At 39.8% G+C, this 26,311-nt stretch overlaps 17 protein-coding genes across 17 annotated transcripts; 9 read left to right on the plus strand and 8 right to left on the minus strand.

Annotated features, from left to right (window-relative positions):
* Positions 1-215: 215 nt before the first annotated feature.
* ILV3 (dihydroxy-acid dehydratase ILV3) lies at positions 216-1,967 on the plus strand (the record flags this gene model as incomplete). The annotated part of the gene is made up of 1 exon (XM_002498449.1): positions 216-1,967. The coding sequence occupies one exon, from the start codon at positions 216-218 to the stop codon at positions 1,965-1,967; it is 1,752 nt and encodes a 583-aa protein (XP_002498494.1).
* Positions 1,968-2,255: 288 nt separating this feature from the next.
* ELP2 (Elongator subunit ELP2) lies at positions 2,256-4,607 on the plus strand (the record flags this gene model as incomplete). Its single annotated transcript, XM_002498450.1, has 1 exon — positions 2,256-4,607. One exon carries the CDS (start codon positions 2,256-2,258, stop codon positions 4,605-4,607), a length of 2,352 nt encoding a protein of 783 aa, XP_002498495.1.
* A 79-nt stretch (positions 4,608-4,686) lies between these two features.
* PMT6 (dolichyl-phosphate-mannose-protein mannosyltransferase PMT6) lies at positions 4,687-6,846 on the minus strand (the record flags this gene model as incomplete). The annotated part of the gene is made up of 1 exon (XM_002498451.1): positions 4,687-6,846. One exon carries the CDS (start codon positions 6,844-6,846, stop codon positions 4,687-4,689), a length of 2,160 nt encoding a protein of 719 aa, XP_002498496.1.
* Positions 6,847-6,984: 138 nt separating this feature from the next.
* Positions 6,985-7,878, minus strand: ZYRO0G11704g (uncharacterized protein; the record flags this gene model as incomplete). Its single annotated transcript, XM_002498452.1, has 1 exon — positions 6,985-7,878. The coding sequence occupies one exon, from the start codon at positions 7,876-7,878 to the stop codon at positions 6,985-6,987; it is 894 nt and encodes a 297-aa protein (XP_002498497.1).
* An 849-nt stretch (positions 7,879-8,727) lies between these two features.
* On the plus strand, positions 8,728-9,705 carry THI4 (thiamine thiazole synthase; the record flags this gene model as incomplete). Its single annotated transcript, XM_002498453.1, has 1 exon — positions 8,728-9,705. The coding sequence occupies one exon, from the start codon at positions 8,728-8,730 to the stop codon at positions 9,703-9,705; it is 978 nt and encodes a 325-aa protein (XP_002498498.1).
* A 154-nt stretch (positions 9,706-9,859) lies between these two features.
* YPP1 (Ypp1p) lies at positions 9,860-12,145 on the minus strand (the record flags this gene model as incomplete). The annotated part of the gene is made up of 1 exon (XM_002498454.1): positions 9,860-12,145. The coding sequence occupies one exon, from the start codon at positions 12,143-12,145 to the stop codon at positions 9,860-9,862; it is 2,286 nt and encodes a 761-aa protein (XP_002498499.1).
* A 243-nt stretch (positions 12,146-12,388) lies between these two features.
* TMA22 (Tma22p) lies at positions 12,389-12,973 on the minus strand (the record flags this gene model as incomplete). Its single annotated transcript, XM_002498455.1, has 1 exon — positions 12,389-12,973. One exon carries the CDS (start codon positions 12,971-12,973, stop codon positions 12,389-12,391), a length of 585 nt encoding a protein of 194 aa, XP_002498500.1.
* A 406-nt stretch (positions 12,974-13,379) lies between these two features.
* Positions 13,380-15,923, plus strand: FYV8 (Fyv8p; the record flags this gene model as incomplete). The annotated part of the gene is made up of 1 exon (XM_002498456.1): positions 13,380-15,923. The coding sequence occupies one exon, from the start codon at positions 13,380-13,382 to the stop codon at positions 15,921-15,923; it is 2,544 nt and encodes an 847-aa protein (XP_002498501.1).
* A 94-nt stretch (positions 15,924-16,017) lies between these two features.
* Positions 16,018-16,755, minus strand: SKI6 (exosome non-catalytic core subunit SKI6; the record flags this gene model as incomplete). The annotated part of the gene is made up of 1 exon (XM_002498457.1): positions 16,018-16,755. The coding sequence occupies one exon, from the start codon at positions 16,753-16,755 to the stop codon at positions 16,018-16,020; it is 738 nt and encodes a 245-aa protein (XP_002498502.1).
* A 145-nt stretch (positions 16,756-16,900) lies between these two features.
* Positions 16,901-18,091, minus strand: GPI14 (glycosylphosphatidylinositol-alpha 1,4 mannosyltransferase I; the record flags this gene model as incomplete). The annotated part of the gene is made up of 1 exon (XM_002498458.1): positions 16,901-18,091. One exon carries the CDS (start codon positions 18,089-18,091, stop codon positions 16,901-16,903), a length of 1,191 nt encoding a protein of 396 aa, XP_002498503.1.
* Positions 18,092-18,226: 135 nt separating this feature from the next.
* ZYRO0G11858g (uncharacterized protein) lies at positions 18,227-18,562 on the plus strand (the record flags this gene model as incomplete). Its single annotated transcript, XM_002498459.1, has 1 exon — positions 18,227-18,562. One exon carries the CDS (start codon positions 18,227-18,229, stop codon positions 18,560-18,562), a length of 336 nt encoding a protein of 111 aa, XP_002498504.1.
* A 107-nt stretch (positions 18,563-18,669) lies between these two features.
* On the minus strand, positions 18,670-19,566 carry ZYRO0G11880g (uncharacterized protein; the record flags this gene model as incomplete). Its single annotated transcript, XM_002498460.1, has 1 exon — positions 18,670-19,566. The coding sequence occupies one exon, from the start codon at positions 19,564-19,566 to the stop codon at positions 18,670-18,672; it is 897 nt and encodes a 298-aa protein (XP_002498505.1).
* A 356-nt stretch (positions 19,567-19,922) lies between these two features.
* CAL4 (Cal4p) lies at positions 19,923-20,717 on the plus strand (the record flags this gene model as incomplete). The annotated part of the gene is made up of 1 exon (XM_002498461.1): positions 19,923-20,717. One exon carries the CDS (start codon positions 19,923-19,925, stop codon positions 20,715-20,717), a length of 795 nt encoding a protein of 264 aa, XP_002498506.1.
* A 263-nt stretch (positions 20,718-20,980) lies between these two features.
* Positions 20,981-21,268, plus strand: SPC1 (signal peptidase complex subunit SPC1; the record flags this gene model as incomplete). Its single annotated transcript, XM_002498462.1, has 1 exon — positions 20,981-21,268. One exon carries the CDS (start codon positions 20,981-20,983, stop codon positions 21,266-21,268), a length of 288 nt encoding a protein of 95 aa, XP_002498507.1.
* Positions 21,269-21,467: 199 nt separating this feature from the next.
* Positions 21,468-23,210, plus strand: XKS1 (xylulokinase; the record flags this gene model as incomplete). The annotated part of the gene is made up of 1 exon (XM_002498463.1): positions 21,468-23,210. The coding sequence occupies one exon, from the start codon at positions 21,468-21,470 to the stop codon at positions 23,208-23,210; it is 1,743 nt and encodes a 580-aa protein (XP_002498508.1).
* A 216-nt stretch (positions 23,211-23,426) lies between these two features.
* On the plus strand, positions 23,427-24,647 carry PDX1 (Pdx1p; the record flags this gene model as incomplete). The annotated part of the gene is made up of 1 exon (XM_002498464.1): positions 23,427-24,647. The coding sequence occupies one exon, from the start codon at positions 23,427-23,429 to the stop codon at positions 24,645-24,647; it is 1,221 nt and encodes a 406-aa protein (XP_002498509.1).
* Positions 24,648-24,734: 87 nt separating this feature from the next.
* MET3 (sulfate adenylyltransferase) lies at positions 24,735-26,258 on the minus strand (the record flags this gene model as incomplete). The annotated part of the gene is made up of 1 exon (XM_002498465.1): positions 24,735-26,258. One exon carries the CDS (start codon positions 26,256-26,258, stop codon positions 24,735-24,737), a length of 1,524 nt encoding a protein of 507 aa, XP_002498510.1.
* Between the last annotated feature and the right edge of the window lie 53 nt (positions 26,259-26,311).

A 26,311-nucleotide genomic window follows, 5' to 3' on the forward strand; every position in this document is an offset into this window, starting at 1 on the left:
AGGAGGTGTGATTCTTGTTTTAATTCTTTATATGATTTTATATGTAGTTTCTTTAAACGCCGTTAGCGGTCTTGGTAATTCTAATTTTGCCGGTTTAGGCTGAAAAAGTTCGGTGAGATAAGATGGAGTGACTCATACGATTGTCTATCTATATAACAACAAGCGGATGTTGGAACTGTCAAAAGTCTTCAATTACCAATCCCAGATTCTCAACGATGGGCTTGGTAGATAAGGCATCTAGGAAGTTCTGTACGACCCGTATTGTGGGTAAAAAATTGAACAAGTATTCATACATCGTTACCGAGCCCAAGGATCAAGGTGGCTCGCAGGCAATGCTATATGCCACCGGGTTCAAACCAGATGATTTATCCAAGGGTCAAGTTGGTGTTGGATCATGTTGGTGGTCAGGGAATCCTTGTAATATGCACTTATTGGACTTGAATCACAGATGCGCTGAATCAGTTAATAAAGCAGGGTTTAAGGCCATGCAATTCAATACAATTGGTGTTTCTGATGGTATTCCTATGGGTACGAGTGGTATGCGTTATTCATTGCAGAGTAGAGAAATTATCGCAGATTCTTTTGAAACTCAAATGATGGCACAACATTATGACGCCAATATCGCCATTCCGTCGTGCGATAAGAATATGCCCGGTGTGCTAATGGCTATGGGTAGACATAATAAACCTTCTATTATGGTTTATGGTGGTACTATCTTACCGGGAACTCCTACATGTGGTTCTAGTAAGTTGCCCAAAAATATTGATTTGGTAGCAGCTTACCAATCTTACGGTCAGTACATTTCTAAACAGATTACGGAAGAGGAAAGATCTGACGTGGTTTCACACGCATGTCCAGGCCCTGGTTCATGTGGTGGTATGTATACAGCAAACAGTATGGCTGCTGCTGCAGAAGTTATGGGTATTACATTACCTAATACTTCAACTTCACCTGCCACATCAAAGGAGAAATTAGCAGAGTGTGCTTCCATTGGTGATGCCATTAAAAAGACGATGGAGCTGAACATTTTGCCTCGTGATGTTTTGACTAGGGAAGCATTTGAAAATGCCATCACATACGTGATCGCTACTGGTGGTTCTACCAATGCGGTATTACATTTGGTCGCTATTGCCCATTCTGCAGGTGTCAAGTTAACTCCGGACGATTTCCAAAGGATCAGTGATAAGACACCATTGCTTGGTGATTTCAAACCTTCTGGTAAGTATTTCATTGCTGACTTGTACAAAGTGGGTGGTACTCAAGCTGTAATCAAATTCTTGTACGAGAATGGCTTCCTCCATGGTAACACTTTAACTATTACTGGTGAAACTCTCGCTGAGCGTGCCGCCAAGGCGGCTCCATTGTCAGAGGGCCAAGATTTAATCAGTTCAGTTTCACAACCAGTTAACCCCAATGGTCACTTGCAAATTCTTTATGGCTCTCTAGCCCCAGGCGGTGCTGTTGGTAAAATTACTGGTAAGGAAGGTACTTATTTTAAGGGTAAGGCAAAGGTATTTGAAGAAGAAGTATCATTTATCCATGCCCTAGAAAAAGGTGAAATTAAAAAAGGTGAAAAAACCGTCGTAGTTATTAGGTATGAAGGTCCAAAAGGTGGTCCAGGTATGCCTGAAATGTTAAAACCATCTGCTGCTCTCATGGGGTACGGTTTGGGACAAGATGTTGCCATGCTTACTGACGGTAGGTTCAGTGGTGGTTCCCATGGGTTTTTAATTGGCCACGTCGTACCAGAGGCAGCTGAAGGTGGACCTATCGGTCTCGTTAAGGATGGTGATGAGATTGTAATCGATGCTCAAAATAACAAGATCGATCTTTTGGTGGATGAAAACGAAATGGCTAAACGTAGAGCTGACTGGACTCCACCTTCACCTCGTTACACTAAAGGTACGCTATGGAAATACTCTAAATTAGTTTCCAATGCGTCTCAAGGCTGCGTTCTAGACGCTTAAACGGTTGAAAGAACGAAATAAGTTGAGAGCTCCAGCAGGTCCTGGAAGGATCGCCCAAACTTCAATTTTCTTTTATAGAGTATCTACGATATCTTGCATAGTCCATTGAATGGACCCAAATCATCATGTATTTCTTTACTACTATCGCCATTAGTGTTGGTGATGAGATGAGTATATTATATGCTGAAAATTTTCCAGACCGAGCTAATCTCAGAATTTATCAAACTCATCGATTAAGCAAATATACCAAAAATATAAGTCTTAGAAGCCTTTCAGGAGCTTGTAAATATGGTTAGCGTGATTCCTGAGGCCACCTTTATTGGGGCTAATAGACAGAATCAAGTCAGCGATGTTAATAAAGATGCAAAAGTTGCATTTGGTGCTGGTAAAACTATTGCACTTTGGGATCCTGTCAATAAAGATGCAAAGGGTGTATATGCTACTTTGAAAGGACATCAAGCTGAAGTTACATGTGTTAAGTTTATTCCCAATATGGATTTGATGGTTTCTACATCTGAAGACCATCATGTCAAAATCTGGAAATTCTCTAGTTTAGAGTGCCTACAAACAATTGAACATTATAAGCATTCTATTGTTTCCTTGGCAGTATGGAAAGATTTAATCGTAGTTGGTAGTGCTGATGGACTAGTGTCATTGTGGGTTTTTAGAGATAACGAGTTTGTATTGGACTACGAATTTACCAATCGTAAAGGTTTCTTTCCGCTATCACTATCCGTGACCAATATTGAAGATGGTGGGTTCTTATTAGCTGTCGGTGGTACGAAGCCCAATATTATTGTCTATTCATTTGTTCTAAGAGATTCCAGAGTCCATGAATGTCGATTGGCGGCTGAATTGGAGGGACATGAAGACTGGGTTAAATCGTTAGCATTTCGTCACAAGGATACGCCTGGTGAATGCTTGTTAGCATCCGGTTCTCAGGATAGGTACATTAGGTTGTGGAAGGTTAGATTAAACGAATTGATTGATGATTCAGATGAGAACACAGAAAGGCCTAAACTTTTGAGTAACAAACAGTACAAATTTGAAATTAAATCAGGACTCAGAGTTTCCATGAGCTTTGAAGCATTAATTGTAGGACATGATGATTGGATTTCTTCCTTGCAATGGCATGAAAGTCGTATGCAATTGCTAGCATCTACCGCTGATACTTCTTTGATGGTATGGGAACCTGATGAGAGTTCTGGTGTTTGGATTTGTGGTTCAAGATTGGGTGAAATCTCCTCTAAAGGTGCATCTACAGCTACAGGTTCTTCAGGTGGATTTTGGTCCTGTCTTTGGTTCAATCATGATGGGCTCGAATACATACTAACCAATGGCAAGAGCGGCTCCTGGAGAGTTTGGTCTTCTTCTGATAACTACTACTGGGAGCAACATCTTGGTGTTACTGGTGCTACTAAGCAAGTGACCGATATTGCTTGGTCTCCAAGTGGTGATTATTTGTTATCCACTTCTTTAGATCAAACTACTAGACTTTATGCCCCTTGGTTGTTCAATAACGATGGAACCCCAAGGGGTCAAGTAACATGGCATGAATTTTCTAGACCTCAGATCCATGGTTACGATATGGTTTGTGTGGAACCTCTTTCCAATTTTAGATTTGTGAGTGGTGGTGATGAAAAGATCTTGAGATCCTTTGACTTACCCAAAGGTGTCTTTGAAATCTTACACAAATTAGCAGGTTATAACTCTGACTTCCAAAATGCATTGCCGGTTTCTGCTTCTTTACCTGCCCTAGGGTTATCCAATAAGGCAACCGCTGTTGAGGATCAAGAGATTGAAGAAGAAGAACAAGACCCTAATCTTCGTGAAACTAATGAAAATAAAAACATCTCCTATGATATGGCTTCTTCTTTGACAATACCCCCATTGGAAGACCAATTACAAAGACATCTACTATGGCCAGAAATTGAAAAGTTGTATGGTCATGGGTATGAAATATCTTGTGTGGACGTGTCTTCAGATGGTAAACTAATAGCTTCAGCCTGTAGATCCAACAATGCTCAACATGCTGGTGTAAGAATCTTCGATTCGAATAACTGGCTCGAGGTTAAACCTACACTATTGTTCCATACATTAACCATTACCAGACTGCGGTTCTCAAAGGATAATAATTATTTACTAAGTGTCTCTAGAGATAGACAATGGGCCATTTGGCAGAGAAATTTTGAAGATCAAACTTTCAGCTTGAAATATAAAAATGAAAAGGCACACACTAGAATTATTTGGGATTGTGACTGGGCACCTATAGAATTTGGACAAGTTTTCTTGACGGCATCAAGAGATAGGACGGTTAAATCATGGAGGTACGATCAAGAATCGGATAATTTTACTTCGGAAAACTCTGTCAAATTTGAACAACCTGTTACAGCTCTATCGATATGTGAAAAAGTCATCGATGGTCAATTGATCGTTGCCATTGGGTTAGAAGGCGGTTCAATTCATTTGTACAGTTACACTCCTCAGGGATTTAAATTATTAGAACAAATTGATGAAAGTCTGACTCCTGCTGATAAGATTACTAGATTAAGGTGGTCACCCTCTTTCAGGGAAGATAGACTATATCTTGGTGTTTCCAGTAGTGACACTTCTACAAGAATATATTCTTTGAAGTGTTAAATGTACTTATTTATCTTTACTAGAAAAAAAAAAAAAAATTTATAATAGTAATTCTAATCACATATATGTCTCATACTTATTAAACGGCCATGTCCCAAGATTTGAGCCATTCCAAGTAAATATAATCGGTCCACATTCCTGTCATACCTTGGCAAATAGGAGAGAAATAAGTATAAGTTTTGATACAACCTCCAAACAATGCAATATAGACAGGATATTTGATCCAGTTGAATGACGAACGTAAGAGACGGTCAACCACGAATCCGAAGATAAGGATTGCAAAATATAATGCCGGCAGGTAGTGATGGACGTAAGTAACTCTGCCCATAACAACAAAGGGCAAATAATGAGTAACCCAAGCGGTAAATGGCATCACACCTTGAATTATAAATTCCCAAAATGTGGATTCTGTCATTGGTTTTGTTTGGCGTTTCCATTGGTACAGTAACTTGGCGGTAATTGCCAAAAAGACAAATAATGAAAGTGTTGATAACCAAGTGTTAAATGGCGACCCCATCAAAAAGTATCTGTAACTATCTTTACTCCAAGAGCACATACGTAATCCTCTGTGAAGTGTTGGCCATTCCCAAGCATCTGTTGCCAAGTTGTCAAATTTATCATGATCTTCCACTAGGGCGCTGTTGGAAGATGCCATTGCAAAATTAATCATAACGAAATCGGTCCAGAATCTGGATTTAGGTGGATGCCAATCGGTGTCGATTGGTAAATTCTCATTCCAATGTTCTTCTACGTTCCACCAAGTAGATTTGTCGTGTTTACTCCAAGAGTGTTTGCAAACAATTTCTGCTTGTTGGAATCCCCATTTTGGATAAGAAAATCCAGTTGACGTCAGATAACAACCGAGTTCTTTATTTCTCAATCTAAAGAAAGTTGAAACTGGATGCAGTTCATCATAATTCTCCTTTGGATAATCAGGATCCGAAGAATCTGTTTGTCTTACGATTTCTACAATCCAATCATCTTTTAAATCACCAATCTCTTCAGAGCCATAACCTGAAACTTCGTAGTTGCCTCTAGAGACGTGTGAAGGAATTCTGTGCGTGTGTAGATTCACTTTTTGTTGATTATGGAACAATCTGATAACAGAACCATCGGTAATGTACCCTGAGCCCTCATCGGGTAAATAATCTTCCTCCCAATTCAATTCTGAGGAACGAGGAAATCTAACTTGCCAAACATTATTGTCGTCTGCAAATCCGTAACCGGTAACTTGATTTTGATTTGAACCTTCTGGATAAGTTTGGAAATGAGAATGTAAAAGGTTGGGACTTAGACCATGAGATCTGATGGTGATAAGGGACCCGAAGGCCACTGTACGGGGACCAGTCTCGATTTCATTGTTTTCTAGGTTAACTTGGAATAAAGTATTTGTAGATGCGTCACCAGGGCCTGATTTGTAAAGCAGAGTGAAATGAATCTTGAAGAGAAACAGATAGATCAAAAATGGCGTTACAATCAAATTGATAACTCTAATGGCCCAATGTTTGAAATACTGTTTACGGCTAACCTTGGGATCAAACCTTAAGGTGAAAAGTTCTAGGATGGTGTATGCACCCACGACTAAGGTTACGAATAGACCCACCCATTTCACACTGCACACACAGCCAATGGAAAGACCAGTTAGCCACATCCAAAGTTTCCATCTTCTGGTGAATGGTTCACGACGTGCAGTGTACATTTTTACCAAACATGCAAACGTAGCAATGGTAAAGAAAAGTAGCATTGAATCCAAAAGAATAAATTTAGAAAGTACAATGTAGGAGTGTTCTAAAGTAACCATAATGGCAATTAGGTGCACAGTCAACAGTTGGAACCCCATATTTTTAGCGGTCCAGTATGCTAGAGGACAACATGCGACACCAAAGCATGCATTTATCTGTCTAATCAGTTTATAGTTGACGTTTTCTGGATAGGATTGATTAGAATCGAAGTCGAATTCACCGTCAAAACCTGCCAACCATTCAGTAAGTGCGATTAACATTTTACCCAGGGGTGGATGGACATCGTGGTAGAACTCGTGCTTGATATAGTAGGACCCAAATTTACCAAAATGAGCTTCATCCCAAACCACATCTGGATTTTTATCAATGTTTTGGAATCTAACGTACAGTGCCAATAAAGTATAAGCTATTGGTGATATAATGGACTCCAATCGAAGCAGTCCACGATAAAAATTTTGAAGTTGAGGAACCTTCCCCTTCTCAACACTCTCAGACATAATCACAAGGGTCTCTTGACGCTGACTCTGCTACTTTGATCCAGGAAATGGTGAAGACGTTCAAGTTATAGTCGTTCTTTATAGCTTTCCCTAAGCCCGCGAATTCAATACGCGAAACCGATTCTACATAGCAGATAATTATGAATAAATAGCATATTTAGTTAGACCCTTCACAGTCCTTTTATAAAAGGCGGTTTGAGCTCTAATGGGTCTATCAAATTCTAAAATTCTTGGTCTGGTATAGTATAAGATTCTCACGTAGTAACCATCCAAATTATGGTCAAATTTCATCAAGACAGAAGACTCTGATGTATAATCTTCCAAGGGTTCAATGGGCTCTGTAATCCTAGGCCTATGGAACGAATCCACTGACGTGACCAGTTCACATCTAGCCGTACCTTGAATTATTTGATGCTGATTAACCGGAGAACCTGCTCCTGGGTCTGAAGAGACGTAAACCGGCTCGTTCAACTGTTCCACGGGGATATCTACCACGAACCAAGCGGTGTTGTTGTGCAAAAACATTCCTCCATCCACATGTACCGCTCCCAACGATCTGGGTTCGAATCTAATCGGCTCCTTAAAATGTTCACCTTGAGAACTATAAAAATTGTAATTGATAATCCTTGGTGCTTCAATCGATTCAACAGCGTCTGGATCCAATTTTGCCATAAATCGGAGATTTCCAGTGATGTTCTCTTTTGGGGGTATGGGGAAAGAAATTTGAACCAAGTGATCGTCAGAAATCATTACTTTGCCAATCACCTGTGATTTATGCATAAGTTCAAACGGTTCGGTTGGCAACCCTGTGAATTCTCTCGGTATCGAAAGAAAAACATCCCTATCTTGCCCTTCACTTAAGAACAGTTCAGCATCAATCTGAAACCAGTGATTTGGATCCCGACAGTATGCATACCCTGAAACGCTATCACGAAGTCCCACATTGGTGAAAAAGGAATCATCCTTAGCGTTAACAAGCGTAACGGCTGCCGTTACGCAGTAATAAAACAAACACTGGAGAAAAAATCGCATAGTTTTCTGGGGTTTGAAAAAGCCAAGAAAATTTCAAACAACCACATTCATCCATTATTCACCTTTTTTTATATCTTGGCATTCTTATCATCTCGATCGCGAAAACAATATTTATATACTCCGAAAACGTTAATCACCGTAAATCATTCGCCAAAATGATAGTGCGATGAGCTTAACAATTCGTGTAACTCTCATTAACGCTGAAACGGTCCCCAATTTATTCTCAATTTGATTCAGTTGCTTTTCGAAATTCGTTTTTCGCTACTCAAGTTCTTATCAATTTTTCAAGCCGTTTAAGTCATTCTTGTGATCGACTTGTAAACGAATGATTCGCTTTAGCTCTTATGACTACCATAAGTCTAACATGCTGCTGTTTCAAAAGAAAGGAAACTGTTACCCACTTGAAGATGGATTTAAAAGTGAATTCTGGGCTATGCAATCACGGGAACTGTTTATTCGGCCGACTGGGAAGTGTTGAAGTGTTGGAATAAGGGCAGATACCGCTAGAAACGGTTCAACTCCAGCTATGACTACCAGCCCATCGTATCGTATCGCATCGTATCGCATCTTGCATATGAGGATGAAACCCATAATTGAATAGGGAACATGTTCCTGGTTTTGAATTCGCCAGAAAAGTGGTTCTAGTATGGATATTCGGCTTAGTGTTAACGGTTATTACCATTTGAACAAGGTTACTGAAAGAGCATAGGTGATATGGGATAATTGGAATTTCTGAGGTATAAAAGGAGGACCAACAGACAGCATAGGATGAAGAATTGGTTTGGATATTTCTAACCTCTTTTTTTGTATCTCACCAGAGAATCATATCACTCCAATACATCAATCAATATGTCTGCAACTGCCACCCAAACTCAAGAAGTTACTCAGCTCCAATTAAACGCTCAACAGCCAATTAGACACGCTCTTTCTGATGTGGTCAAGACTGAAGACTGGTCTGATTTCCAATTCACACCTATCAGAGAGTCTACTGTCTCTCGTGCTATGACCAGACGTTACTTCCAAGACTTGGACAAGCACGCAGTCTCTGATGTCGTTATCATCGGTGCTGGTTCTTCAGGTCTTTCTGCCGCTTATGTCATCTGTAAGAACAGACCAGATTTGACCGTTACCTGTGTGGAAGCCAATGTTTCTCCAGGTGGTGGTGCTTGGTTAGGTGGTCAATTGTTTAGCGCCATGATCATGAGAAAGCCAGCTCATTTGTTCTTGGACGAATTGGAAGTTCCTTATGATGATGAAGGTGACTACGTCGTCGTCAAGCACGCTGCCTTGTTCACCTCCACCGTTTTGTCCAAGGTCCTACAATTCCCTAACTTCAAATTGTTCAACGCTACCGCTGTGGAAGATTTGGTCACCAGACCAGCTGGTCCAAACGGTGAAGTTACCGTTGCCGGTGTTGTCACCAACTGGACTTTGGTCACTATGGCTCACGATCTACAATCCTGTATGGATCCAAACGTCATCGAACTTGCTGGATACAAGAACGATGGTACTAGAGACGCCGAAAAGAAGCACGGTGTTATCTTGTCTACCACTGGTCACGACGGTCCATTTGGTGCATTCTCTGCTAAGAGAATTGTTGACATCGACAGCACTAACAAGTTGAAGGGTATGAAGGGTCTTGACATGAACCATGCTGAGGCCGATGTGGTCAAGAACTCTGGTTCTTACAACAACGTTGGTTCCGTTTACTTTGCCGGTATGGAAGTTTCTGAATTGTCTGGTTGTAACAGAATGGGTCCAACTTTCGGTGCTATGGCAGTCTCCGGTATCAAAGCCGCTGAAGAAATCTTGAGACACTTTGCTTAAGCTCCAAAAGCGGATGAGAATTATCAGTTTATAATTTTTTATAGTTTATGATTAAGTAACGGTTTAAAGCGTGTTTTCTATTTTATTTTATTTTGTTGTGTTTCCTTGTATTTTATTTGATGTTATTTGATTTTACTTTAGTTTAGTTTATTCATTAAAAGTTACAGTATTTAAATGGACGTACTGGTTCCGTTTCCTTGTACCTCACACAATTGAGCAATGCGTCCTTGTAGCCAATGTCCTTGTACTGTTCGTAAATTAGCGATAAGTACCACCAAATCTCTGGAGAATGATCTGCCTCTATGGAATGAGCAATTGCGGATTCTAACAGAAGTTTTAGACGTGCAATATTGGCAGATCTATCGGCCTCACTGACGAAAACGGATTCTGGTTGGCAGTCTTGTTTTTGGTCGAGCGAGTCAGGTGTAAGTGGTCTCAATTTATAGTAATCGCAGATTTCAGTATCACCTTCTGGGTAAACTACCTGTGCCAACCCCACTAGAGCGGAAACGTTATAGGGATCTGCTAATAACACGGTATTGAATTCTTTTGATGCTCTTTTGCACTGACCTCTCGCCAGGCACAAATAACCTTTAGCTATATTACAATTCAAATTTTTGAATTCCTTGGAGACACCAATTGATTCATTGATAGCATCTGCAGCATCGGTGTAGTTCTCGGGAACTCTCATATATAGCCCAGAGGCAAAGAGCCATACTATCTGTAAGAGGTATTCTTTGGTCTGGTTGTAACCATTGCCAATTCTATCGAATCTTTTATCATCTGCGGGGAAAAGTAAGGAGAAAAGTTCGAATAACTCTGGTAACATCTCTAAGGCATCCATGATACCAAAGATATCTTCGACGATTTTTAATTGGGTCATCTTAAGATGCACAAATTGCCATCTATCTGTAACGGCTAATCTACCTTCTTCGAAGCCTTCTTGCATAGCTTGTAACACCGAACATACGATCTTGAAAGAAACCTCTTTATCTTCATTAATTGATTTGCATAGTGCCAATAGGTGCCAGGCACTGTAGCACTCTGGGTTTTCTTCTAATAGTACTGTTTCTAAAATTTTGATAGCCGGTTCAATGAGGCCCTTTTGTGCTAAAAGATAGCAGTATTGGAAATTCAACTGGTACAATTTCAAAGGATCTGTAGCTACGCTTAGTGCATTCGTCAAATATGCAGTTAGGCTGTTGTCGTTTAAAAGGGTCAAAGAATTTTTATCAATTGTGAAAAGCATTTCCCATGCGTTTGTCAACCTTTTGGAAACGGTACGTGGTAAAATCAATTCATCACGGTTTTCTAACCAATTCAGAGAATCTTGTCCACTCATTAGGGGGAATCCGTTCTGTTTATGCATTAATCGTAGCAAGTCTAGCAGTTTGTTCACTGAATCTTGGAAATTGAACACATTTTCCACATCGTGAGATGAATCTTGAGCTATTTTTAAAATGTAAGCGTAGGAATCAATCAATGAAACTAGATCATCATGTTTGTTCCCATGTAAAACGTATTCCCTTTGAGTGTATTTCACAAAATTGACGAAATTTAAAATGGATTCTTTAGTATCCACTGGAGACGTGATTGAATTCCTGCCAAAATAGATAAATGCAGACTTAGCCACGGCTACACTTTGGAAAGTCTTTTCCATCGATTCGATGATATACTTTTTCCAATCTGGCGATAATTTGGTAGCCTTTTTAAAATAATAATGTAAAAACATGTGGAAATCCTCCAACGCTTTATTATTATTAGCCTCTGCCTGTGGAAAATGCGATTCATTTACTAACTGTGCTAAAATGTTTAGGAATTTGGTATCTTCGTATTCTCCCAAATGTAATGATGCCAAACAAGTCAATGGACTACTTGAAGGGAATGTAGCTAAAATGCGTCCTGCAACCTCCTTGTCTCTTGAGATGTGGTTGAAAATCATACTCAAATAGTGTAATGTTAATCCTTGTGAATCGTTGGGTACGCTATCAATAATCCTAAACAATTCTTCTCCATATAATAAAGTGTCATCCTTACAGAGTCCCCTATAGTACAAATTTTCCAGATTTAAGAATTGTGCAAATGGTAAATCTCTGAGTTCGATGACTTTAGATTTGGAGAAATAAATATTGGCATCGTTAGGTCTCTCCATGTGGTAGTGCAACACACCTTCACAGTTGTAAAGAATTTTGTTTAAGAGATTTCTAATATTAATATCCTGATTGCCAGGTTCTACCTTAAAATTCCCCAATAGTTTCTTGCAATCATCACTCAATACTTTGGCTACTGTAGGGTCAAGTCCTATGCCAAACAGATGGTCGTGGATTCTTGATTGTAGAGTTAAAGCAGTATCAAGAGAATGGATACCACTGTGGAAGTTACCAGATCCAACTAAACGAGATCTCAGCGACTCAACGACGGGGTCCTCGACGGATGACATAGCCAATGGGGTGGATCTATGTACTGGTAAAGGTGGAACGTATTTATTACTCGAGCTTTTGTATATATGTTTAGGTTAAAGGCTCGAGGATTGCAAAAAGTTCCAATCGCTTTAAACGTCTACATACAAATGAAGCGATGAGCTACTGATAAAGAATCTAATTGATGCCTCTAGGGTCTCAATCGATTTTGAAATGGTTTTATTAGTTCATTAGATGAATTATACAATCAATTAATCACCAATTTAGGCACCTTCAGGTTTCTTCTTCTTCTTAGCAGCTCCATCGACGACTTCCACTTTAACATCCTTCAGTCCCTTTTCGGCTAAGATGGAATGTAGATAATTCTCAACTTCCCCCATAACATCACCTTGAATCACAATTTCTTCTTTCTTTTCAGCATTTTTAGAGACTGAACATCCAGTTGCGAATTTCGATGCAAATGTCTTGGCTAATTTCTTCATATCAATCTCAAACACTTCTAATCCGGAAATAGCTACGACGGACTTACGCTTAGTTCTAGCTTCACGCTTAATAATAATCTTAGATGAAAGTTTCTTAGCCAATTCCCTTTGTTCTCTGTTCTCTTCCTTTGCTTGCATCTTCAACAGGTCCTTCTCCAATTTTTCCTCACGTTTCTCACCGATACTCGATTCTGCTAGTTTACCAGTAACACCTTCCACTTCAGCATCTTCACCAGAGTACAGTTTCTCAAACAGCTCTGCATGGTTCTCTTGTAGCCAAATTTTACAACGTTTTAGCTTACCACTAAATTCACAATATTCTGGTGGGAAACTGCACACACCACAGTAAACGACTTCTCTCAACATGGCGAAATCAGTACTTCTCTTAGTTCCTTTCGTCGATTAGATGTTCATCGTTAAGTTAAGTAGTCAATTTTTCGGTGTTCGCTCATCTCAATGCTAACAAGAACCATTGCAAAGAGGTGCAATCAAGGTAAACTGGAGTGACTAGAGTCGATTGGTGAGCTTCTAATTGGCTAACGATCGACGGTGAAGTCTTGAAACAGATTATTTGGATTCTTTCATTGTAATTAGCTGTGATTTCTTGTATGGTCATGTTTCACGGGCATTCTTGTTTTAAAGTTGACCCACGGCAGGGCATCAACTCAATGGATCAGCAGTTCATCACTTGTAACAAAGGCTACTACAAGGTTAGCATAGGTTAGAGATTTCTGTAGTTCTGATCTCATCAGTTTAGTTTCTCAAAACTAGTATGGCTGATCAAGTTGGTAGAAAGAAAAGCTACAGATGGGTGAGTGCATCGCAGGCCTCGTACGATGGATCTGAATGGGATAGCGATGACGATGATATTATATATGGTGATAAAAAGGGTACATCTGAGAACCACTTGAAAAGAGATGATACGATTTCAAACTTACCAGCATTGCCAAAATTGAACTACGAAGATTATGAAGATAATAACACTATTAAAGAAGAGGGTTCCGAAAAGGGTGATAATGAACATGACCATTCTCTAGAGGAGGAACCTGCAGTCGTCAGAGAATCGGCTGGATCACGTAGAGATTCTAGAGTAGAGTCTTTTGCGGGAGATGACCTCTTAGAGAATTACTTCGGGAACACTGTTGCTAGTCAGGCGGAACGTAATAGTAACGATAAACATCATAATGGGTTAATAGATAGGAAAAAACCAGAACCTTTACCACTTGAGGAACATGGAGAAGATATGAAGGAAGATGGAGCAGTACCGAAATTGGAATTCAATTCTTCGAGAGAGAGTTTAAGGAGTCCATTGCCCCAGAAAACACCTGTAAATGAAGATTTGGATAATCTAATGGCACAGATCTCTAAAGAAATGGAACAACAGAAAAAGCGTTATACTAGAGAAGGTGATGATTTGAATGCAAGCCCAAAAGATAGTAGTGGCGACGATGATGATGAAGAGGAAGAGCTTGGTGTCTCTAAAAATGGGTACTTTTCCAATCTGGTACAATCTGATAAAGAGGATGAACATTTGATGGATAAAGAGTCTCCAAGAAGTTATCAGCGTGATTCAGCACTTGGGGAGTATAGTCCAGACAACCATTTGGAAAGAAGTGTGTTAGCATCAAGTTTATCATATTCTCATAGTTCAAGAGAAACTGGGCGCGAACCCATTGAGAATTATGAAGAAGATAGAGTTAAGGACACTCCTTCATCTAAATCCTCTGTGGAACCTCCAGAACGTTCAGCACTACGCTCACCACTGCGTTCACCTCCACATTCACCTCCACATTCACCTTCACATTCACCTCCACATTCACCTCCACGTTCACCTCCACGTTCACCTCCACGTTCACCTCCACGTTCACCTCCACGTTCACCTCCTAAATCTTCTTCGAGATCTCCGGTTAGATCTCCGGCCAGTATGAGCTCCTCCTTGGAGGATAGTGAAGATGACGCTCTATCATTTACGGAATCTCTCAATTATCATGGTTCAGCGAATGGGGATGATGGTGAGGATAATGATAGTGATAATGTTAATGACAATAATTATAATGAGGATGAGGACGAGGACGAAGAATCTGATGATGAGGGCATAATGCGTGTACACAAGTCTGGTTATTTTGGTAAAATGGTAAGTGAGGATGATGATGCTGAAACTATACGTAGAGGAAATGACAGTGATAATGAAAAGGAAGAAAGGGTTTCCACTGAAAGAGGGGATCAAAATGGTTTACTACATGAGGATAATAATAAGGGTGAGATGCAAAACCAACAAGGGTTTACAGAAGGTGCTGAAGATGATCTAAGTGATGCAGGGGAATCGGTGGAGGCTGGTGAAGGTAAAAGATCTATTTCCGGTCAAAAATCAGTTAATTTAGGTGGGTGGAGACCAGATATAGGTGGAGCAAGATCAGGTTTCTTACAGGAGACTGCTAGGAAGGCTCCACCTGGTTACGTGTACGATGAAAATGGAGAATTGGTCAATTTAACGCCATCAAGTATGAAATCAAGGGCAGTATCTACATATTCAGAAATGGAAAGTGCCTGGAACCCATTCCCTTCTGGTGATGATGATGATGATGACTTACAAACTGTGGGGGATACCAAGACAATTTACGATAATCAAACCATTTATAACGTCCCAGGGTTAATCACTAATAATCAAAATTTACCACCACTACCGAACTTAGATAATGAAACCCATTTGGTTAATGAACCTACTGGTAGTAATAGTTCAGATCCTAGGTCTCTAACGGTAGACTCATCTCTTGCTACAGTATCAGAAATTGATAGTGAAAGAGATAAGGGACCCTTAAAAAGTCATTTCCATGAAGTTCTCAATACAAGTGCACCAGACCTAAATGGAGAACCGATGAAGGGAAAGAGAACTGGAGAGTCTTCAGGGGCTGAAACTCCGACTCAAAAGACTCCAATAATAAGTGGATCCACTACTGTACCTTTGCTTGATTTAAACAAAGTGATCAGCAGTAAAAGTTCACATGCACACAAGATTCAAGAATTACAGCATTATTACGATCAATTGGTAGAGCATGATACGGGGATTCATGCGTGGATTGAAGCATCTCTAACATCATCTACCAAACCCGAGAAAGGTTATTTGTTTGAACAATACAAGGTCAATAAGCACGTTAAAGACGCTTATGCTAATGCGGATGAACTTAGTAAAAAGCATACTGTCACCAATACTGTGGCTAGTGTTAATCAAAACGTTAGTCAGTTAAAGAAGAAAGTATTTTTGCATCCTATGAAGAGTAGGGGATTATTTTCTTCTATTGGAAAAAAGAAGGTTTGAAGTTTTCCTGGAACTATGTTATGTTTTATTTTGTTTTTCTTTTACGTATAATGAAATACTAGTTTAAATTCATATATTATTATAATAGCTTCTATTAATTCGTCGAATTTGCTACCCTCTTTTCTGCTCTTTTCCTTAATTCACTGTCCATTAGCTCTCTTACTCTGTGAGCACCCGCTATTCCTATAGCCAACACACTTTCTAATCTATCTAACGGTATCTTGTCCTCCACCAGTAGTAAAGAAAGCTTTTCAGTTTTACCGACAACTCCCAGCGTAACACTACTCATTACGTTTTCTTCCAAGGAATTTACTTCTAATAATGGAGTAGTATCGTAAAGTCCAACTGAGACACCGCTGATATAGTCAAACATAGCAATACCAGCGTCTATCAAAGCTAGTGTGATACCGTTGATCAAAGTCCCAACTAATCCACCATCTTGTTGTAAAACGTGAATTTCAATATCTATCAGTGTTCTAGGATAAATGTGTAACATGACGTTCTTGTTGAAAGTACGTGTCAATGCAGTTTGGATCTCTAGCACTCGCCTTTCATTCTTATGACTGGTCTTGCTTCTTTCTGTTTTTGAGAATTTGGTTATATTAACCGATACTTTTAGAAGTGCCTTCGTAGGATCCATTTGTGAACGTAAGCTGGGCTCTTTTGGTCCTTTTACCAGTGTAATAATCTTATTGTTTCCCTGTTCTAAATAAGATGATCCATCAGCTGCATGAGAATGCGTATTTATGGAACAATCAAATCGACGTAACTCATTCCAACGACGACCGTCAACTCTTAGACCTTCTGGAGAATATATTTCAAACCTCGACATCCTGGAAACGACTTTATTATTGCCTGCTTTTACGCTTTGGTTTTGTTCGATGAAATGTGCTAAATATTTGTTGAAAAATTTTGAGGGTTAAAGTTAATGGAACTTTGACCAAAATTAAAGGTATATACATACAAAAGTCAAGAAATTAAAGTTCCTTTTTAACTCTATCAATTTTTGGCTGTTGTGAATTCTTGATATCTTCAATAAATTGACCCAAGAGCCAAACGTTCCCCAAGAAGAATGCTGCGCTGGCGGCAAGTAAGTCTGGGAAGAAAACGTCTTGTCCTAAGAATTCGAGTCTGTAGCCTTGTAATAACCATAGACCTTGTGTAATTCCCCAAACTGCTAGCATTATAACACCCTTGAGTGGGGAAATGTTTGATCTTGAGATGTAAAGAGGTAAAAAGATCAGGTACCAGATAAAATACTGAGAAGTGCATACTTTGTTAAATGTAACAAATGCAAATGTCTGGACGAATAATACACATGGTAAATTTTCAAAAGATGGATTCCACCATTGTAAAATCGAAATGCTGGCTGTTACGATCAATTGAGGGACGAATGCAATTTTAGACAACGCAGATTTCTCTGGTCTTGCTGAATCGAAGTATAGTAATAAATTCCAAATGGAAAAATTATGCCTATGATCGGTTCTGTAAAGGTGGTATAAGTACGCATTTTCCAGAAATTCCTGGCCATAAATTTGGTACATCCAAATCGAACAACCCGCTAGTCCAATTAATGCGGCAGCACCCAATAGCACTAATTTGTAAAACCATCTGTGACCTTTATAGCGATTGTAAGTGTAGATAGAGATGGGTAAACTGTAAATTACGGGATAGATCTTGAAATGAATTGAAATTCCATACATTAAACCTGCAAGTACCAATTGACCGTTTTGTAACCAATACAAGGTTAGCATTACCATAAAACCTAGAATACTTTCAGCATTACCTCTGGTACTGATGGTTATAACCATCGGGTTCAAAAGCCACAGGCTAGCTAACCAATTGGCCTTAGAACTTCCAGCTAATTGTCTCATAATTATCACACCAGTGATCAGATCAAATATAACAAACAAAAGCTTACCATAATGAATCCATGCTAAATAGTGATTAGGTACTAGTAACCAGCTTAACAGTGGGGTATACCGATAGGTATCCCTCATAAAAGGCGAACCATGTTTAAACACATAGCCAGCAGCATCGTGGAACACATAGTAATCGATATCGGTATATTTCACTTGCATATGAGCATCTTGGTATATACCGAAGGTGAAAAATCCTATACGAAGTAGTAACGAACTTACAAGCAACCACACACCTCCAGAAACCATTTTCAGGATTCCTTCTTAGTAACCTGTCTTGTGTACATGTAGTAATACCCCGGATGAATATTAAGCGAAACTTCACATTAATCCATTGTTGATTGATATCTGTGATAAGATTTAACGGTAGAAGTGGGTTTCATAATGGCTGAAGGTCTCTGCTATGAAGAACTAATAGATCATATAATTGCCAATAAACCGATTCCAAACGTTGTACAAGTTCCTGAAGTAACGTACGATGAGTCTGAAAGGACTCATTCAGAGTTGAAGCCAAGGCCTAAGCCATGGGAAATGCAGGAGAAGGTAGAGGAAGCACCGCTAGTAAATGAACCATTACAGGATCCATCACAACTGCCCTCTAATATACGGCTGTCCGAAGAACTACGAGCTTTAACACGATCTCAAAGCATAGAGAGCCTTTCTAATTACTACGCTAGGGAGGCAGAGCTGGACGCTGCTTTGGAAAATGATAATCGATGAAACTTTTAATGCATTTCTATCTAAGCGTCTATGTATATGTATTATGATTCATATTTTAGCTACAATTCCCTACCAACGATTCTTTGTCAATTAACGATTTGCCTAGCTCAAGCTGGTTTAGCACCGCTGGTACGCAGAACGAATTCGAATGCAGCTAGAGCTGCAGCATTAGCTGGGAAAGATCTTAATATGCTTGGTACAAATCCTTTGAAAAAACCATTGATTCCCCTCTGTGTATAAATGTCCCTAACTGCCATTCTCCAAGATTTAAAATCACTGCCATATTTATCATTGGTCAATACAACCTGCTTAACTACATCACTTGGATATGCGGTGGTCCAAAATCCAAAACATGCACTCAAACCACCAGCCCAAAAGTTAATTGCAGGAGCACTCATTTTGGTATGGGTTTGGAACCAATTGGTTATTAGTTCGTAGGACCCCCACCAGAATACAAAATGAGATCTAAAGATTAGTGTACTGATCAAACCTTTGTAAAGACCTCTGATACCTTCTGCACCGTACACTTTTTTGATAACATCGATAGGACCTTTATAATTAGCATTTTTGGCATCGTATTGTACTTGTAATTTAGCCTTGGCAAGTTCCACAGGTGCAGCTACAAAACTAACGGTCCAGCCTGACATGACACCAGCGGTAACGCATCCTGCTAACGGCAGTTTCTCGTAAGATGGATATACATATTGATGCAACAACATACGATAGTTGTGCAATGATCCCAGTAGTACTGCATCCATAATGACCCATCCTACCAATGGTGGTGTAAAACCTAGGTAAAGACCACGGACACCTTGCTGCTTCAACGTCTTCGCAACACAATCTAATGGACCATTGAATCTGCCAGTACCTTGAGATGTCTGCAATCTAACTTTCACGGTATCAAATGGATGTCCTACTGTATTCTTCGCGACACCAGAGAAGGTTCCTGCAACGAAACCCATAAGTCTCGAATAAGTCTCATCAGTCACCAATCCGTTACCCATATTTACACGACAACTAGACTTTACAGTGTTGATCTTAGATGGTGTAATTAGTTTAAACTTAAACTTTTTTGTTCTTGACTCATGTAATAGTAGTAGTGTTACTAGTCTATCTTATAAGGCCCGGGCCTGTAACGGCCTCATGATTAAGTACAACGGCTAAAGTCAGCCTAAGACTAACCATTGAAAATCCAAATACCATCCAGCTAATCTCGAGAAACTGAATGCTCAAGCGGTTAGGGATTACCATTGTTCATCTTCTGTTTGTCCTATGAATACTTCGATGTAACAGCATCAAATTGACCGTCGCCCTGAGCAAATCACTAGCATTAAACTAACCACAGTGAAAAAATAGCCTAATGAGCAGCGGTACAATTGATGATGCATTGTTTCCCCTGCATCGAATCGATCAGGACATGGTTTTCGAAGATAAGAAGAATATACTTTTGTCGAACCAGATAATTCTATTCGTTTTAAACACATCTCATTACATGACAGATTTGATATATGCACTGTACTTTCTATCATTCTGTGAAAGGGAAGATATAAATGATGGGACCAATAGTGCTAGCGCTCGTAACTCACATGGTGGTAGTGAGGAACATAAACGTGATGTAGCAGAACAGCTAGCAGAGATTAGAAAACAATTGTATGCATTGGTTTATCAAGTCAGAACGAATTTTAGACAACTGTTGGATGATTGCCGAAAGACGAGAGTAGATTCTGCACCAAAATTTAGACGTCTAGTGGATTGGAATTTAGTCTGTGTTCTTGGTGTTATTAATGACCTTTTGATATCAGAGATGAGGCACATTTCCACGCCACTTTCAGTACAGTTGCATAACTGTATGCTGGGATTTGCTAACTTATACCAATTCTTGAAAAAGATTCCATTGCAGCACCAATACCAAATCACTAAACCTCAATTAGATGTACTTTTACAAGCATTGGGAGTTGAATTGATACCGAGCTGGAAATTACAATTAGATTTGTTGAACTATCGATTATTCAGCACACTAGCATGTAACGATTCCATCGTCTCAGAATACAGAAAGAGCACCGGTGACTCCGATACAAATGTTAAGAATGGTGAAGGATTCAAAGTACTAGTGAATTGGTTAAAAGACGAAATTATTGGTGATGTGACGCTGTAATATTGAACACTTTGTAAAAATATATATAGGCATTTTTATGGTCATTTGAATGCTAGAATTTTATACGCTCGAATTCCTGCCATTTGCAAAATATTTGAACTTTTCTTCAAGTGCAAGGTCGATTTTGCAGTTCCAACATGATTTCTTGTTATTCGGGTTCAATAGATTGAATTAGACCACATCACAACTTCAACGCTCTAGAACAACGAAAACCTTGAACAGATAAGTTAGGACTTTTGTAGGACTTAAACTCTCGTCTCAGAATGTCTGAATTATTGCAAGATTTTCAGAAGAAGCTAATTTTCCCCCTAGATTTCCCCAGTCAGAGGTACACTGAAAGACTACAACAGATTACTCTACTCGTCGGCGCCATTGTCGCCAGTATTGTCGGATTATCAACACAATCTTTGAAGAATTTGATCATCGTTTATGGAATCTCTATTGCCATCACTGCGCTAGTGGTCCTTCCAGCATATCCTGCATACACAAGACGTAAGTTACAGTGGGTTCAACCTAAAGTAGTCAATATATCGACCGAATCGATTGAATAAGGTAGTATATATGTATGCTGTAGATGTAATTATGAATTATTGCTGATAGTTTTGAGCACCCAGTTTGGTTAGTCTAGAGTTATTATTACTCACATGTATAATGAGCAGAGTTATGGAAAGGTGGTGACAGAATCTGGAATCACTTATTCAACTACAATTCACACCGTAAGCGCACAAACATATATACAAAGATTGAAGGATGACTGAAACCAACGATTCATTCTATCTGGGGTTTGATTTATCCACCCAACAACTCAAATGTTTAGCCATTAATGAATCCCTAAGGATTGTTCATACAGAGACTGTAGCGTTTGGTGATGAATTGCCACAATATGAAACCAGTAAGGGTGTTTATGTTAAGGGTGATTCCATTCAGAGCCCAGTTTCCATGTGGTTAGAGGCTCTTGACCTTCTGTTTAGTAAATTTACGCAACATGGATTCGATTTGAGTAAAGTTAGGGCCGTATCTGGATCATGTCAGCAGCATGGATCAGTTTACTGGACTCAAAAGGCTGACGAATTACTCAGAGGCTTAAAGAGCACCAAGGGTAGTCTGGCCGAACAATTGTCACCAGAGGCATTCTCAAGACCTACAGCTCCTAACTGGCAAGATCATAGTACGGGCAAACAATGTCATGAATTTGAAGATGCCGTTGGTGGACCACAAGAATTGGCTCGCATTACTGGTTCTAGAGCTCATTTCAGATTTACAGGTACTCAAATTCTCAAGATTGCTGAAGAAGAACCAGAAGCATATGCTAATACCGCTACCGTTTCGTTGGTCTCAAGTTTCCTAGCCTCGGTATTGACTGGTCAGTTAACTTCTATTGAAGAAGCTGAAGCATGTGGTATGAATCTTTATGATATACCTAAGCGTGAGTACCATCCAAAACTTCTGGATTTAGTAGACAAAGATAGAAAATCGATCGAGAGTAAACTAAAATCACCTCCAATCCATTGCGATAAACCAGTATGCTTAGGTAGTATTTGTTCTTATTTTGTGGACAAATATGGATTTAATAAAGATTGTTCAGTTTACCCATTCACGGGTGATAATTTAGCCACCATTTGTTCCTTACCGCTTGAGAAAAACGATGTGCTTGTGTCACTGGGAACAAGTACGACTATTCTTTTAGTTACGGATCAGTACCACCCTTCTGCGGATTATCACCTTTTCATTCACCCTACGTTGCCTAATCACTACATGGGTATGATCTGTTACTGTAATGGTGCATTAGCTAGAGAAAGAGTCAGAGATTACATCAATGGAAGTCCCACAAGTGATTGGACACCCTTTAACGATGCCTTGAATGATACTAATTTGAATAACGACGATGAAATTGGTGTATATTTCCCGTTAGGTGAAATTGTGCCTAGTGTACCATCGGTTTACAAGAGAGCGAAATTCGATCCATCCACTGGCCACATCAAAGAATTTGTAGATAATTTCGCTGATGATAGACATGATGCCAAGAACATTGTGGAATCACAAGCTCTCAGCTGTCGTGTGCGTATTTCTCCCCTACTAACTTCTGGTGTCCCCGTAGAGGGACTAGCTAAGGATCCGAACGTGAGGTTCGATTATGACGATATACCACTAAGTCAATACTATGGTAGAAGACCCAGGCGAGCATTTTTTGTTGGTGGTGCCTCCAAGAACGATGCCATTGTCAACAAATTCATTCAAGTGTTGGGTGCCACTGAGGGAAATTACAGGTTGGAAACACCAAATTCATGTGCTCTAGGCGGATGCTATAAGGCAATATGGTCTCATAAAATTCATGAGAAACAGATTACTGCTACATTTGATCATTTCTTGGGCGAAAAATTTCCATGGGGTGAAGTAGAGCACATAAGGGATTCTGATGACGCTTCTTGGCACCATTATAACAAGAAAATTTTGCCTCTCAGTGAATTAGAAGCATCATTACCAAAGCATTGATTAAATAGCTTTTTTATATTTCAATCATTTTATTTTGTTTTATTTACTGACACTTGGAATTGCTGACGCCGTGAGCCCTGGGAGATTTTCTTCTGACAAACCCGTCAACATTAAGAACGAGACCCAACAGAAGACAGAGATATTGGACGTCATATTCAATTGATTTCAATCCCGGAGCCAATTCTTAAAAATTTGTTCAATCGACTTGATCTACATATGTTGCGTTCAACGTTCATCAGAAGTTCGAAGGCCCTGTTCGCCGGGCAATTAAGAAGATTTCATGTCAGTAATCAGCTTTTAGATGCACAACCATACAAGATGCCAGCGGTGTCACCCACAATGGATAAGGGGAATCTAGTGGAATGGAAGGTCAAAGTTGGTGATGAAATTAATGCGGGCGATGTTTTGCTTGAAGTGGAATCCGATAAGGCACAGGTCGATGTTGAATGTCAAGATGATGTTAAATTGGCCAAAATTCTAGTGGACAATGGTACTAAGGATGTTCCAGTGGGCCAAGTTATTGCATGGTTAGCAGATGTAGATGATGACTTGTCGAGTTTGGAGATTCCAGATGTAGCACCAGAAGCAGGAGCTCAACCAAAGAAGCAAGCGTCTTCGAAACCTCAGGCTGAAGAAAAGAAGCCATCCGAACCAAAGAAGAGTGCTAGTACCAAACCTAGTGGGATTTTAAATGCTGCTAATCCTGATCAAACACTTCTGCCCTCAGTCCATACGCTGTTGGTTGGGAATGGTATCTCTAAAGAGGATGCACTAAAGAATATTAAGGCATCCGGTAGTAATGGTAGATTACTCAAGGGTGATGTTCTGGCGCACTTGGGTAAAATCTCTGAAGACTCAGTGGTTAAAGTGGCAGAATACATCAAGAGTGGTGAAAAATTGGACTTATCCAACATCGAATTACGTGAGGCTTCAAAAGCTGAGGCAACTGAGGCAAAGCAATCACAGGATGGTGGTAAAGCAGAAGCACCAGCACCTAAACCTGCCAAACCAGAACCTGTGGTCATTAGAGATCAATTGACTGTTCAAGTACCAGCAGGAGTCTCGCTAGAACAATACAAGAGTTCGTTGCGCGCCTTTGTAGACAGCGCTTTCCATATTGCACATGAACAACCAGTGGCTAATACTCATTCTCAATACTATGACGATATTTTTGAATCACTAATTACACCTGCTCCTAAGAAACCAAGATTTTCTGTATCATACGATTTAGTATCGGAGTCGCCAATTTCTCAAAGGCAGAACAACGATATCTTTGACTTTTTAGCCGGTAGAGTTCAAAAGGTTACACCAGAAAGCCCAATTGATGGTGGTAATTACATTTTCCAATTTCAAGTTAAAGTGGATGATAAGTTATTTGATGCTAAGGATAAGGCACAAAAATTTGTCAAGAGCTTGAAAGAATTAAAGATTCAGTGAATATTAACTAAAAGCTTCTTGATATATTCATATTTATATATACATATATAATTTTTACTCTATCTTCTTATTTCTTTTCAAAAAAAATTAGAATACAATGAAACCGTTATCCTCAAGGAATAAGACGACCTTTTGCACGATGTGCAAGATAGATTCATCATCAGAATCTAGTTTAATGTCAGAATCCTGAGAGGCACCCAATTTGTATAGGTTGTTAGCCTTGACGGCATGGTTCCACTGATGAGGAACCACCAAACCGGTACCGGATTGAATGAAATCTGGAACCAACGACAATAGTTCAGAACTGTTTCCATGTTCAAAAATCTTGTAGTGTCTACCACCACCCAATTGTAAGAAGGTAGACAATAGAGCAATGGCCAATTGATTCTTAGAAGCCTTTAAAGAATTCTCGAGCACAATGGCAAAACCCTGTTTAGATCTTGGTGGGTTTGACTCTCTTAGAATCTTAACCACTTCTGGGTAGGAGAACCACTCTGGAATTTCACCACCGTCTCTCAATCTTCTTCTCAATTCAGTACCGGAAATGTTTAGAGTTCTGGTCTTTGTGGTATCAATTTCATCAATTGGAGCATAACGGTTTTCGTCAGGCAAGAAAGTGACCATTCTGAATGGAACCACTTCGATACCTAATTCATTCTTGTAAGACTCGACTAGTTGTTGAGCATCATAAGGACCGTAAAAGTCTTCACCCTTTGAGTTAGATCCTGGGCCTGCATGATCTCTACCAACGATGAAGTGAGATGCACCGTAATTCTTTCTGATAATTGCGTGCCACACTGCTTCTTTGTCACCACCCATTCTCATGGCCAATGGCAATAGAGACATATAGGCAATACCTGCAGGGTATCTCTTAATAATTTCTTGGTAGACACGTACACGGGTATGGTGGTCGATATCGCCTGGTTTGGTTAGACCCACGACTGGATGGATCAAAACCTTTGCATTTGCCTCTCTAGCGGCTCTGACCGTCAATTCTCTGTGAGCTCTGTGCATAGGATTACGAGTTTGGAAGGCAACAATACGATCCCATTGTCTTGATTCAAATTCCAATCTCAATTGAGCTGGGGTCTTTCTCAAACCTGGGTAATCGTAGTGTTGAGGCAATTGAATAGCTTCAAGGGAACCACCGACGTAATATTCACCGGCTTGATTGTACAAGTATTGAATAGCAGGGTGATCAGGATCGCCTCTAAACACCTTCTTGGCTTCTAGTGCCTTCTCAGGCTTGTACACGTCAGAAACGTTCAACACAGCGACAGGAATTTCATTGTCCTGCAATAGGACTACTCTTTTACCCGAGGCCAATTGTTTAGCGAATTTTTCATCCACATCTAGATTGATCGGCATTGTCCATACGATGCCGCTTGATAATCTTGAGTCGTTAACAACTGATAAGTATTCCTTTTCAGTTAAGAAACCTTCTAATGGAGAGAAACCACCGTTTAGGATTAATTCTAAATCGCAGATCTGTCTAGCGGTCAAATTCCATTCTAGTAGTTTACCTGATTTGGCTTCAGCCAAGAGATCTTGTCTCTTGTGAGCGTCTCTAGCGACTAAATCCTTTAGAATACCACCGTGAGGAGCTGGCATAGCGAAAGAGGGGGAAAGATTTGGTTACAGTGTTGCTGATCTTCTCCTTTTCC

This window comes from Zygosaccharomyces rouxii, assembly GCF_000026365.1.
Source record: "Zygosaccharomyces rouxii strain CBS732 chromosome G complete sequence".
Lineage (NCBI taxonomy): Eukaryota > Fungi > Ascomycota > Saccharomycetes > Saccharomycetales > Saccharomycetaceae > Zygosaccharomyces > Zygosaccharomyces rouxii.